Source organism: Mirounga angustirostris, unplaced genomic scaffold (assembly GCF_029215605.1).
Source record: "Mirounga angustirostris isolate CCGP_5_RB_7025 unplaced genomic scaffold, mMirAng1.0.hap1 SCAF_11, whole genome shotgun sequence".
In the NCBI taxonomy this organism is placed as follows: domain Eukaryota; kingdom Metazoa; phylum Chordata; class Mammalia; order Carnivora; family Phocidae; genus Mirounga; species Mirounga angustirostris.
In genome coordinates, this window is record NW_026991719.1 from 107,086,778 (window position 1) to 107,099,828 (window position 13,051).

The 13,051-nt window shown below is 40.7% G+C and overlaps 1 protein-coding gene across 12 annotated transcripts in view; it reads right to left on the reverse strand.

The window, feature by feature from the left end:
* Nucleotides 1–3,284: 3,284 nt before the first annotated feature.
* Nucleotides 3,285–13,051, reverse strand: part of ENOX2 (ecto-NOX disulfide-thiol exchanger 2) — a 284,761-nt gene continuing 274,994 nt past the window's right edge. For 8 of the 12 annotated variants that reach the window (XM_064574569.1, XM_064574576.1, XM_064574575.1 and 5 more), the window contains 3 exons: nucleotides 11,993–12,101; nucleotides 9,448–9,533; nucleotides 3,287–7,122 (listed from right to left, as the gene is read on the reverse strand). In XM_064574569.1, the coding sequence (XP_064430639.1) occupies nucleotides 6,991–7,122; nucleotides 9,448–9,533; nucleotides 11,993–12,101 (327 nt within the window). In that variant the 3' untranslated portion in view covers nucleotides 3,287–6,990. Of the gene's footprint in view, nucleotides 7,123–9,447; nucleotides 9,534–11,992; nucleotides 12,102–13,051 lie in introns of all 12 variants that reach the window. The other 4 variants (XM_064574570.1, XM_064574571.1, XM_064574568.1 and 1 more) reach the window with 2 other exon arrangements.

Consider the following 13,051-nt stretch of genomic DNA (forward strand, 5'->3'; position numbering starts at 1 on the left):
TATGTGAAAAACATTGAATTCCAGGTTTTTCTTTCCCAGACTATATGGTTCTGGTCTAGAGGGTAGAACATGGTCATTAATGTATTTAAACACACCCACACTCTTGATTCCTTGAGCTTCTCTTCAATATGTCAAATTCATCCTTGCATTCCCTATTGGCTGGCAGTGTCTCGGACAGAGTAAGCACTTGAACCACCTGTGAATTGAAATGTTGAGTTTCAAGTCTTGAGGCCCGGCCACACAAAGCACACTGTTTTGCTGGTGTGGGTACAAAACTTTTTTTTTTTAAGGGAATAAGATAATGCCATATTTTGTTTCTATTTTTTTTTTACCATGTTTAGAATTTGTTGCCTTTTTATGATTCCAACTGCACATTGGACAGATGTCTTCAGGGACTTCTCTCCAACAACTCCCAGATCCCTTTCCTATGCCAGAACTGATGATTTGGAGACTAACATCTTGTGAATAGCATTTGGCTCATTTTCTCTGAAATGCAGTACTTTGTATTTGCTCACACTGAAGCTCATCTGTTACTTCTTCACTTGAGGGACCTTCCTGCTATTTATGCATTGCCTTAGAGTTTCACTATTTCAAAATGGGCTAAGAATCAGTTTCTCCATCATTTATAAAATTTATTATTTAAAATATATTTCTACTAAATGAACATAGATAGAGCTTACTGTATAATGGGCACTGTTCTAAGTAATTTATAAATATGAATGTATTTACTGAAATTAATCCTGGCCCCGCTTTGGGGGCTCTCACTTTATATTTCATCAACCTCGAGACTGTGGATAGAATTTAGGAAGCATGTGAACTTGGATGAAAATATTACACTTAGTTTTTCACTAACCTTTAACTGAAATACAGCATTTTCTTCCATTACAAATGTAGACAACAAAGTACAGAGGGGTTCACGGTATCTGTGACTTTTTCACCAGTATTTCTTGAAATATTTGTGTTTATCACTACTTCAAAACTACAGGAGTTATTAGGCCAGTCATTACGTATTGCTATTTAATGTGTTAAGGGAGCACATAGGTTACTATATCACAAATGTGTTTTGGTTAACTATTATTATTTCAATATAGTTGGTTTCCTTTGTTTCATGCATTTAAAAATGTTATTCTCATAAAGGATTCATGGACTTCACCAGACTTCCTAGGGGGTCCATGGCACTAAAAATTGTCAAGGACCCCTACTTCCCATTCTCTCAGCCATACTAGGCAGAGGCTGAAGATGAAGTGGCATAGATATTGGGAGGACTCAGGCACCCTGCATTTTAATCCCAGCTCCACCATCCACTTAGTTGTGTAACCTAGGGTATGGCTCCTCATCCTTCTGATGCTTGTTTTCCTTAGCTGCAATAATGGTGAGAGAGCCAGTCATCCACCCCTGCTAGCTCACAGGGTGTTGTGAAGATCAGATGACATAATGTCTGTGTACAGGGTTGCTCCGAAAACACTTTAAAGCGTGATATAAAGTATTTGTTGAGGAATATTAATGAGTTAAGATTGAAGAGGTCTGATGCTCCAGAGGGCTATTAATCAGACCTGGAGTGAATGCAGTTAGGTAGAACACTCTTTAATATGTCCTGCATCCCATTTTCCACCCAAGATCTGAGATCATCTTCATAAGGCTCCGGACTTGGGTCTGATTGCTCACATTTGTGTATAGTCAATTCCTTTTCCTTCCTCCCATTTCCCCAAGTAATGGCTTCATTATGCCTTTGACACCATCCACCCAGATAGAATTTAGGGAAGCTGGGATCCTCAAAGCTTCCCGTCACACTGAAAGAATAGGATGATGTTATGGATCTTGGGATATGGGAGACCATTATAATTGTGGGTTTATTTCTGGGTTTTCTATCCTGTTCTATTGATCCATGCACCTATTTTTGTGCCAGTACCATACTGTTTTGATCACTTTAGCTTTGTAATATAACTCAAAGACTGGAGTTGTGACATCTCCAGCTTTGCTTTTCATTTTCAAAATTGTTTTGACTATTCAGGGCCTTTTGTGGTTCCATACAAATTTTAGGATTTTTTGTTCTAGTTCTGTGAAAAATAGTGTTGGTATTTTGATAGGGATTGTATTAAATGTGTAGGTTGCTCTATTTGTTCTTTCAGTCCATGAGCATGGAATGTCTTTCCATTTCTTTGTGTCACCTTCAATTTCTTTCATCAGTATTTAATAGTTTTCAGAGTACAGGTCTTTCATCTCTTTGGTTAAGTTTATTCCTAGGCATCTTATTATTTTGGTACAATTATAAATGGGATTGCTTTCTTAATTTCTCTTTCTGCTGCTTCATTATTAGTGTATAGAAATGCAACAGACTTCTATGCACTGATTTTGTATCCCAACAGGTCTCATTCTTAAGTTACCCTGTAGCCCTATGGGATTTCTGACACTAGAAAGGTAGCTCTGCTGCCATCAAAGCATTGTTAATATTATTATTAGTTGAATAATAATTATAGCTATTTTTTGAACACTTATTTTGCCAGGCAGGATTAGTACTGGGCACTTTACATTGAGCAAAGCCTTATGAATGACACTTTCAGGGAAATATGCTTAGATTTCCACTTTATAGATGAAAACCAAAGGCTCAGAGAGGTTAAGTGACATTGTTAGAAGGTGACCTTGGGCACCGTGGTATAATAGAAAAAGCATGAATTGAAGCCAGACAGATTTGGGTTCAAATCCTGGGCTTTATCTCCACTATGTACCTTGGGCAAGTAATTTAACCTGTCTGAGCCTATTTTCTCCTCTTACCATATTTCTAATTTCTTAATGTTAGTGAAGCCTTCCACAATGTTCCTCTGTAGCACTTTGTACGTGACTGTGTCATTTAGCAGGCATCCCCACCAGCGTGTAAACTCTTGAAGGAAGAGGTCCTGTTTTGTTCCCCTTTGAATTTCTAAGACCAAGAATTGTACATATCAGGTGCTCTAAATGGCATGTGAATGAATAATGTGGGGCTTATGGTAATACCAATTAGGTTGATATGAAGGATAAATAACGTATTGGAGCAGTAGGAAGTTTTAAGTTTGTGGTTGGACAGACTAAGATTCAAATTTCACCTCTGCCTCTTAGAAACTTAAGCAAGTTACATTACATCTTAGAGTCTCAGATAAAACCTAAGATAATATTACCTACCATTCACAGTTGTAGTAAAAATGAATAAATCTCTCTCTCTCCCTCTCTAGATAGATACATAGAGATACACACACACACACACACATCACTGGTAAGTAGGAATTACTAATCAATGTTAGCTTTTATTATTAGTGCATATGAATGTAGTTTGTATAGAGTGTTACACAAATACTCATTTAACAAACATTTACTGAGCACCTACAGTGCACCAGGTTTGGGGATGTGACAGTGAACAAATGAGAACCATTCTCTCCTAGAATTTACACTCTGGGACTGGATATGGGGGGGTGCATTGGGGCACAGAGAATAATAATTCAGGTCTCAAGAGTGAGCCATCATTACCACCTTATTCACACCATTGACAGTTGGCCAACACTGAATACTTTTCATGCTGAGCTTTTATGGTCTTGGCTACAGGGTGAAGGATTTAAGTCCAGTGTGTTAAAGCCTACTCTTCTAACTCCTTGAGGGCAAGCACCAGGCATACTCCTTTTGTACTACATAATGCCTGGCAGGGTGCCTGGGCCTGAATAAATGTTTGGAATACCTTCGTACAGCTAGGTTTCCCTTCTCGAGGCCCCGCAACATGATGTAGCTCCACAGTTCTAGGTGTGAACACAAAAGCATTTTTCTTAAAGTGAGGGTAAGGTCATAGCTTATAATTATTTTGGCTGAATCATAATCATAATCATAATCATAACTCTTTATTGTGAACTCATTATGGTCCAGGCACTGGTTGGGCAATTTGCACATACTATCTTGATGACTCTACCACCACTCTCAGACAGGTACTATTTCTCCTTAAATTTACCCATAAGGAAATTGAAGCTCTCACTGTGTCCGTGTAACTTGACACACAGGCAAGAAGTGACTGTAGGCAGCAGGACAGCATAAGAGGTGCTCAGCAGATGGTAGCAATTGTGGTGAATAGTGAATCTGGGTCTATTTGAGAGACTGTCTAAGACAGCTAAGAATCCCAAGGGCTTACCCAGTTCCAGCAGGTGAGTCAAAGGTCTTGTACATCTCTGCTGTATTTTCAAGGGATATAGTTTATCCTGCATTCTATGAAAAACACAGTTTGGGGCCCAATTAAGTAGAACACAGTTAAGTGCTTAGTTTGCTCCAAAAACGATCTCATTTTCACTGAGGACATTTAACAAGCAACTTGGTAATATTAAAGAACCAGAACTAGAGATGTCAGACAGACTAGGAAGAGAGATAAAACAACCATTTGTAAAATTAAAAAATGCTTCTATTCATTATTATCTGGAATCTCTAACTATTGGAGCTCCTAAAAATAACAAAACAGTAATATTTCAAAATTTGGGCAGAATAACAGAACAATTAGAATAAATAGCACTGAGCATTTATAAGGCAAAATAGCTCCATTAATATATTTCTATGATGGATGGAAAGAATTGTGAGATGGCATGTGCTGCAATATGATTATGTAATATAATGCAAATGGATTTTATTTTTACATATTATGACACAACTCTGGACTAGCATAGTAGTCAGGGTTCTCCAAAGATACAGAACCAGTGGGATGTATACACACACACACACACACACACAGATTTATTGTAAGGAATTGGGTCATGTGATTGTGGGGGCTGGAAAATTTGAAATTTGTGGGGCCAGCCAGCAGTCTGGAAATTCTGGCAGGTGTTAATGCTACAGTCGTGAATCCAAAGGCAATCTGGAGGCACAATTCTCTCTCCTCAGAGGACTTCAGGTCTTTAATGGATTAGATGAGTCCCAGCCACATTATGGAGGACAATCTGCTTCAATTCAGTCTACAGTTTCAATGTTAATGATATTTTTTCAAACATACCTTCACAGCAACATCTAGACTGGTGTTTGATTAAGCAATTGGGCACTATAGCCTAGCCAACTTGACACACGAACTTAACCCTCACAACCAGTGTGTTCAAGCAGGCTGGGAGGAGTACACTTAGACTAAATGGGCGGGAATAATAGGAAGAGACCATTTATAGCACAAGTAGATTAAGTGAAGGACAGCAAGGGGCCTGGGTGTAACAGTTGTTGCTTTTAAAATTTGTTGTTTTAAAATGTCATGGTATTTAACTTATTTAAATAAGAAATAATTGATAAGTGGCAAATTTCCCTTGATTTCAGAGATATTATTAAAATAAGGCATTCCAGGACCTCTGAGATTGACAAATCAAAGGCTTCTATAGCGCTGATGACAGGGAGGATGCTTCAGGGAGGAGGCTAGAGTAAAAATAACCCCAGCTCCCTGCTCGTGCCACAGCTGGGTGCTTCAGGGGGAAGCCAGCTTTATGCGTGACTGAGCTGCTGTGGGGCCCTATTTCTAGTTGTCAAGGCGAAGGTTTAGCATCTTCTTTCAACATCCTGGTACTCCAAAGAAGAAATCGAGATGATTCACTAAAGGATTAGAGAGCAAGTAATTCAAAACAGAACACCAAACTGAGGTATAAAAAAGGAATATTTATCTTTGAAAAATACAACTTTGAACACACTACAGACATCTCATTTACAAAGTATTTTCCTGAAATACTCTTCATTGGCTTTGCTTACTTAGTACATTCTTTTATTCTGAATGAAGACTCAAGGGAGGGCATGCTTGTGTTACTATAAACACCAGCAACACCACAGAAGAAAAGATCATCTGTGCCTCAGGATATTAGCCCTAAATCCTCATCCTTTCTCTTTCGTTTCCATCAAGCAGGACTTCCTGACTGGTCCACGTACACTCTGCCATTGCAATCTGCTGGAGGGCACCATAGAACTGGAGGTGCCCACGGCCATCGGCGCTCCAGGAGGAGCTGAGCAATTTGCAGGAAGCCTCACACACCCAGGCTCATTCATTACCAAGAGTTTTCTACTAATACTCATACGAACTGTTTGCAAACATTCAGCTTGAAGTGAACATAGTATTTACAGCGGTACATGGTTTGCAATTCAACACACTGATGGCAGAAGAAAAGGGACCAACAGACTTCGTAAGAAGGCCAGAGGGAAGGCATATTAAAACGAATCCCTTCTGCTAACGTGTGTGTACGTGCATGTGCACATGTGCACACGTGTGTTTTAATTCATAGAAAACTAAACATGCCCTCCTTTAAACGCAGACTATTTATAAGGTGATTCTGAATAGCACATACACATGCCAGTCATACTGGACACTTGCTTTCTGCGAATACATCTAGATGTTTTTAATCTGATATATTAGAGAAAATAACTTCAGAACATTTGTCAACTTTTGGTTCACAGTAATTTTGCAAAAAGCTACAAACCATGCTTTGTCTTTTAAAAGGGGAGCCTGGTCAGGCACCTTCTAGAAGACGCTGTGTTATTCATTTACTGGCTTACTGGGGATTGGAAAGACCACGTCAGTTATGGAGTACCTAGTGCTCCTCTCATTCCTCTCACCAGTAGCAACATTAACGTGAAGAGAAGTTTTGAAACACAAATCACATACAAATCATCAAAACATTTCAATTAACAGTGTTTAAAAAAATACCAAACTCTACAACAGTAGTACAGACACTGAAAACACCCCAAATACTCTTTAGCCTCAGGCCTTTTTCAATATCACTAATAAAAGAGACAAGCCACTGACAGAAAGGGAGCAAGTTACAGCGCTTGAGGGTCTGAGTCCGTGTCTTTTTAGGGCCTGTAGCTTGAGGTGCTGCTCTAGGATCCTTATTTTAACTCAAAAGATATCCCGGGAAGGACCTGCAAATTTAAAGCACTTCCCACTTGAAAACCATTGAGAATACAAATCACTTTCTCAGCGCGTCCACCGCACATTTCTCTGCAGGAGCCCAGGCTGTAAGGCCGCGGCATTCAGGTCAGTTTCAGGCCCTCGAAGCCACAGAACTTCCACCTCTTCTCCAGACTGGCTCCGACCCCGGTCATTTCCTGCCTGAAGGTGTGCTGCAGCCGGCCCATGAGACACTCCACGTCGCTGGTGCAGATCTGTGGGCCAGAGAGAGGAGCTCCACTCAGAAGCAGTTCTACCCTGGGCTTCCCCTGTATGGGTTTCATAACTGCTGTGTGTAGATAATGATTTATTTACAACAAATTCACCTACTCTACGTGTAGAGTTCAATGAATTTTAGTACATTTATACAATTGGGCAACTCTCACCACTCTTTAGTTTTAGAACATTCCATCACCCACAGAAGGTTCCTTCACGCCCCTTTGTAGTCAATCGCTCCTCCCAATCCCTGACTCGGATTTTTTTGCTGTGGTTTTGAATTTTCTGGAAATTTTATATATGTGCGATCATACGATATATGTAGTCTTTTGTGACTAGTTTCTTTCACTTAGCATGACGTTTTGGGGATTGATCACCACCGAGCTTTCTAATGAAAAGAGCTAGTGTCAGTTGTGTGGACAGGCTTGGGTTCATAGCCAGCTGAATGACAGCTGATCGGTGCCGCTGCGCCTGTGTGCAGGCCTACTGAAGCTGCGAAGCCTTTTGGGAGCGGAGGGAGGCAGGGCAGAACTCTTCATACATGCATTGCTTTACAAAGGAAAAATGACAAAAATAAGGAATGCCCTGTATTCCTACTTCTGTGCATCGTCTCCCTCTCCCCACTTCACACACACACACACACACACACACACACACACACACACACACCATAATAACAAAAATCTGTGGACCCCTTTAGGACTTGTTTCAGGTGGTCATCTTGACATGAGTAGCAACCTTCCTAACTGTGAACCTGGGCACTTGGGCTCGACTGAAGAGCACTAGGGGATCCTGAGAGAAACCCTCAGTCGCTGCCACACTGAATGTTCCTGAAGCTGGAGGGAGGGACCCCCCCCTAGTTCTGTTGGCATCACTGCAGGCTCTTTTTGGGAGGCCCTGTCACTGCTCTGGCAGGAAGCTGCTCAGGACAAAATGGGCTGAGAGTAGAAGTGAGGTCATGCTTTCTTCCTAGAGCTAGTAGTAGACAGTAGCCAGTTAAGTAAAAGATGCACATTGCAGAGTATCATATGGAGTTGAATTCCATTCTAAAAACCATAAACATACAATGTTTACAGATGTATACGTACAATATAGGTGCAGCATGCGTATGGAAAATGGTCTGAAAGAAGATATGCCAAACTGTTAACAGTGATGATCCTGGAAGGGTGGGGCTGGGTCACTTTCACTTTCCCTTCACTGTCTTTCTATCTTGCTTACATTTTTAGCATAAAATGTATTTTTTTTTTTTTACAATTTTTGAAAAAAGGGCCAGATCATTTTTACTGACACAAAGTCCAATTTCATACCACTTCAACCTACCACTTGGTCCTGGTGCTCACATTCGATCCCTCCCTTTGCTGCCAAATGGGCTCTTTAATTGTGGAATGGTATCACTTTCCAGAGCTCAATGAGAAGGGCGTGCTGGCTCGAACTAAAACAAATGCCATGAGAAGGATGTCTCACCGCAGCTGGATGCCCACATGGGCAAGTGCCTCTGTTAAGAGGACATATGCTTAAATGGCTTAACATTTTGGACATCCAACTATCAGGAATCTGCATTTCAGTGGCCACATCTCAAGAGCCCCAGGTCCTGTGAAATAGTGAATACAATCCACAAGCACATTTAACTGAATGCAGCTTCTGAAAAAAATCTATCCTGAGTTTATTTATTCTGAGGAGTCAAGAGTCCTCTCCTGCTTCTCTGAGGCATCCTTGACTTTCTAGGGAACTAATACTTACTCTTGCCCCTGATACTTTGTGAGGTCCCTCATAGAACAGCATCCCAGGAAGGAAGTGACCCATGAGATCAGCTGGGAGTAGAACTTGAGTCCATGTCATAGACTTACTGTTTCCTCTGTTTTGTTTTAGCTCTTGCCTTGATCATTTCAACATAGGTAATGGCAGTGGTGACATTGACGGCTGGAGTAAGACTTCCAGTTTTGAACATTAACATTTACTAATGGCTAAAGGCCCGGTATCAAAGTATGACTGGTGAGAGATAGTGGGTCATTTGCAGCTTAGATAGAAATTAAAAGACAGGAGGAAAATTCTTCTCAGACGTATCTTGGAAGGAGGGTGGCCAACTCATTCAGGTTTGCCCACAACTTCCTGGTTCTGGCACTGGAAGTCGCGAGTCCTAGGAAACCCCTCAATACCAGGCAAACAGAAGCAGACGGTCATCCTACTTGCAAGAGAGAAGCTCTGCACTGCATTGCAGTGAGACTAGGCGAGGGAAATTTCCTTAGAGCGATTACTAACGACTTACTTGTGCTTGAAGAAAGTACCCTCCATCCCTTTGCATGCCCATTTAGCACCCCACGTACCTTATTATCTAGACGGTGCAAGTAGGAACAGATGTATTCAATGCTTGCTCCAAATGGGTGGACATGAAGAAATGTGGAAATAATCCCTATAGTGACAATACCATGGAGGTTACACTTGAGCATTATATTCTTTGAAATAAGAGCTAACTTACATGTACCACATACTACATACTGGGCACTATTCTAAGTTTATATACATTTTATTCATTTAATCTGTACAACAACCCACTGCATATACTGCCTCTCACTACACTATATCCCCATGTAGAAACACTGGCATTGGAGGAGTCACTTCCATCATTTATGATGGCTAAAGACCATTTGAGTTCTACATTTCACAGCGAATTTAGAATTTTATAATGAATTTGGATCATTCTGGCCTTTTGCAATTCTTCTGCACAGTCTTTAAACTGGACGTGAGCTTCTTATGCATTAATAATGTCTTGCTGTTGTGGTAGAAGTACAAATCAGGTACTTTGCCTGATTCACTTCATGCCTCTCACAAGAGAATCTGCTGATTATATTTGGTTTTATTCTGTGAGTAGCTCTGTAAAGAAAAGCCAAACATTTCATTCACTCAAGTGGTCACTAGCATTTGTTTGTGCTTAGAGCTCTAAATCTCTTCAAGTAACACATTTTTTTTTATAGAACTTTACAGCCTCTGGGAATGTGCACAATTTTTACTGAGTTTAACTATGGGGTGATTGGCAGCTATACATACTGCCTTGATTGTTCTGGACATCAGGTTAATTGTTCTAATACTTCTTTCTCTGGCAACACGTAGATCTTAAATTGTTCAAAGGCCTACTATTTCTTTCTTTAGATTTTTTTGAATTCCTCTCCTTTCATAAGATCTTAAGTACATCAAATAGACCCAGAATTGAATTTGCCGAGAACAGCCAGGAAATAAAAGCTAAATTTGATTTGGTTTATAGACTACAACTTGTCTATTCCTTCAAGTGACTGATAAAGAATATCACCAGTTTGAGTTGTAGCTTGAAGTTCAAATCAGTTCTTTGTGAAAATCCTCCAAATATCAGAGGGCAAGGAGGTGGGCTGGGGGATCCGGGAGGAGCTGATGGTAGAGTTCAAAATCTGTTCGAAATGGATGCTATTACTTATAACACTATGTGATTCTTAAATGACGAAGTAAATTGAATTGCTATACACTGACTCAAGCTGAGGAACTTAAATTCTAAAGAAGACAGTTCATGTCCAAAGGAATTCTAGGTGCTACGGCCAAGATAGGCTATCTGTCAAATGCTGAGAAATAACTCCTTAGGTTTCAAAACACTAAGCAGTTTCTGTGGGTTCACACCCGAAGAACCAATTTAAAAAATAGATTTTCCTTTCTCTCTGTCAGCCCAAGACTACATTCTTTAAAAAACAAAATAAGAAACACTTATCTTAAGAATTTTTGTTTCTAAAACTATCCATTCACAGAGGCTTCCTTCTACCCCCAGCTCTTCTCTGACAGGTCTCCCTGTTGCCATGCCAATTTGTTAAAGAACTTTGAGTTGTAAAATGGAAATAAGTTGTCACTTTTCTTTAAGACTCAATGGCAGATCCCCTTGTGCATCTTTATTAACATATCAAAGTGTTAAATCTGACTACAATATCCATTACCAAAGAAGGCAGATAAATCTTCAAAATATGCAGAAGCCAATCAGTGTGGAGAACTTCTGAGATTGGGGTGGGGCTGCTGTGGGGTTCAGCTTCCTAGAAGGCAGCTGGGATTATCTGTTGAGGCCCAGTATCAGCCCCTTGGAAATGACAGAATATTTTAGGACCTCAATCTGCCACTATTCTCCAAATGGAATATCAAGTCAACAAACATTTGTGCAGAATACTGTAAGTGCAAAACGGTTCTCATTTTACTGAGGGCTTCCTATGGGCTGCACACTGTGCTAAGGGATTCAGATGAATTATCTTATTTAATACTTGCAGCTGCCCTTTGAGACAGGTAATATCATTCTGCCCATTGTGCAGATGGAGGAACTGAAGCTCAGGAAGGAAATGGCAGAGTCAAACGGGAAACCAGGTTTGTCTGACTTCTCAACCATGTGTTCTACCTTGCCTCTCTGGATGATTTTTATATAATGAGAGCAATTCTAGCATTTACCTCGTCTGAGCCCACCAGTGTCACACACCACAGACAGCCTCCTGAGTTATCTGCCAGTAACCTGGAAAAACATTTCAGAGAGGCATACACTTCCTCTGGAGGCTCATCTGGGAAAGCTCTCTGCCCAACAGTGTCCGCACTATAACCTTGAGTGAGAGGGCTCCGCTAGCCTCACATAGAGATTTTAAAAATGTACAGCGTGTTTCTCCAGCAGACCCTCTCCTGTGCTTACAACCACACATTTGATGTGGCAGCAACCACAGGAGCTAGAGGAGAATTGGGAGCTGCTGTTACCATTTCTATGAAGTCTATACCTATTCGTGCATTGTCATGCTACATAAATGCCTGGCGGGTATATTCATCTTAGGTGAAACCCTTTCCCCCTCCACCATAGTCAATACATTATATGTGCGTGTTCCTTACCCACGAGCAGTGCTTCACGTTCAGATTTGATAGGGCTGCTGTTCAGGGTCTTCTCAAGAGGGTAGTCACTGTCCTGGCTCGATGTACACAGTCTAGTAGCACAGCTTTCCTGTGGGAATAATATGCTTCCTGGGTCAGTTCACCTTACTGCGTAACAGACTTGGATTCAATTACACAACAGGGAACTTTTTAACGTAGTACCCCAAAAGCAATACTGTACAATTTTGATGACTGAATGGGAGAGAAAATAGCATTAATTTATGCAAAAGTATCACAGATCATCCCAAACTTCTTTATATGGCTCCAAAACACAGAAAAATTTAGACATTCATCTTTGCCAGGTTTTTTTTTTCTCCCCCCACCTTCATCATTCTTGACTCTATAGAGGTAATCTGGGGAACCAGACCCAACATTTACTGCTTACTAGGTGCCAGGCACTGTTAGGTATGTGTTATCTCCATTCTACAAATGAGGAAAGTGAGGCTCAGGTAAATTAGGTAAATTGCCTTAGCCTTAGATCACATTTCTTTTTTTAATCTTTATTTTTTTTTATTTTTTTATTTTTTAAGATTTTATTTGAGAGCATGAGAGGGAGGAGGGTCAGAGAGAGAAGCAGACTCCCTGCCGAGCAGGGAGCCCGATGCGGGACTCGATCCCGGGACTCCAGGATCATGACCTGAGCCGAAGGCAGTCGCTTAACCAACTGAGCCACCCAGGCGCCCCTAGATCACATTTCTATGATGTGGTAGAGCCTAGATTTCACACCAGGTCATCCACTGCCAAAAGGATTGTTCAATTTTAGGTCCACACTCTGCTAAAGGCAGGTCCCATCTCTGAGTGCAGAATCTACAATGTAGCTAATCTACTCCCAAATAATCAACTGTTGGCTTTTGAACTAAAAATTAGAGCTTCCATTTATTGACTATCAGCTCTTTCTTCTCCCTGATAAGGACATTATCAGGATATTCCTGACTTCATATCAAGAAATGACCATGACCAAAATACTACTCAGTGGCCTTCTTTGTTGTTGAAAGTTCTCTCTTTCTGAGCATAGCAGGT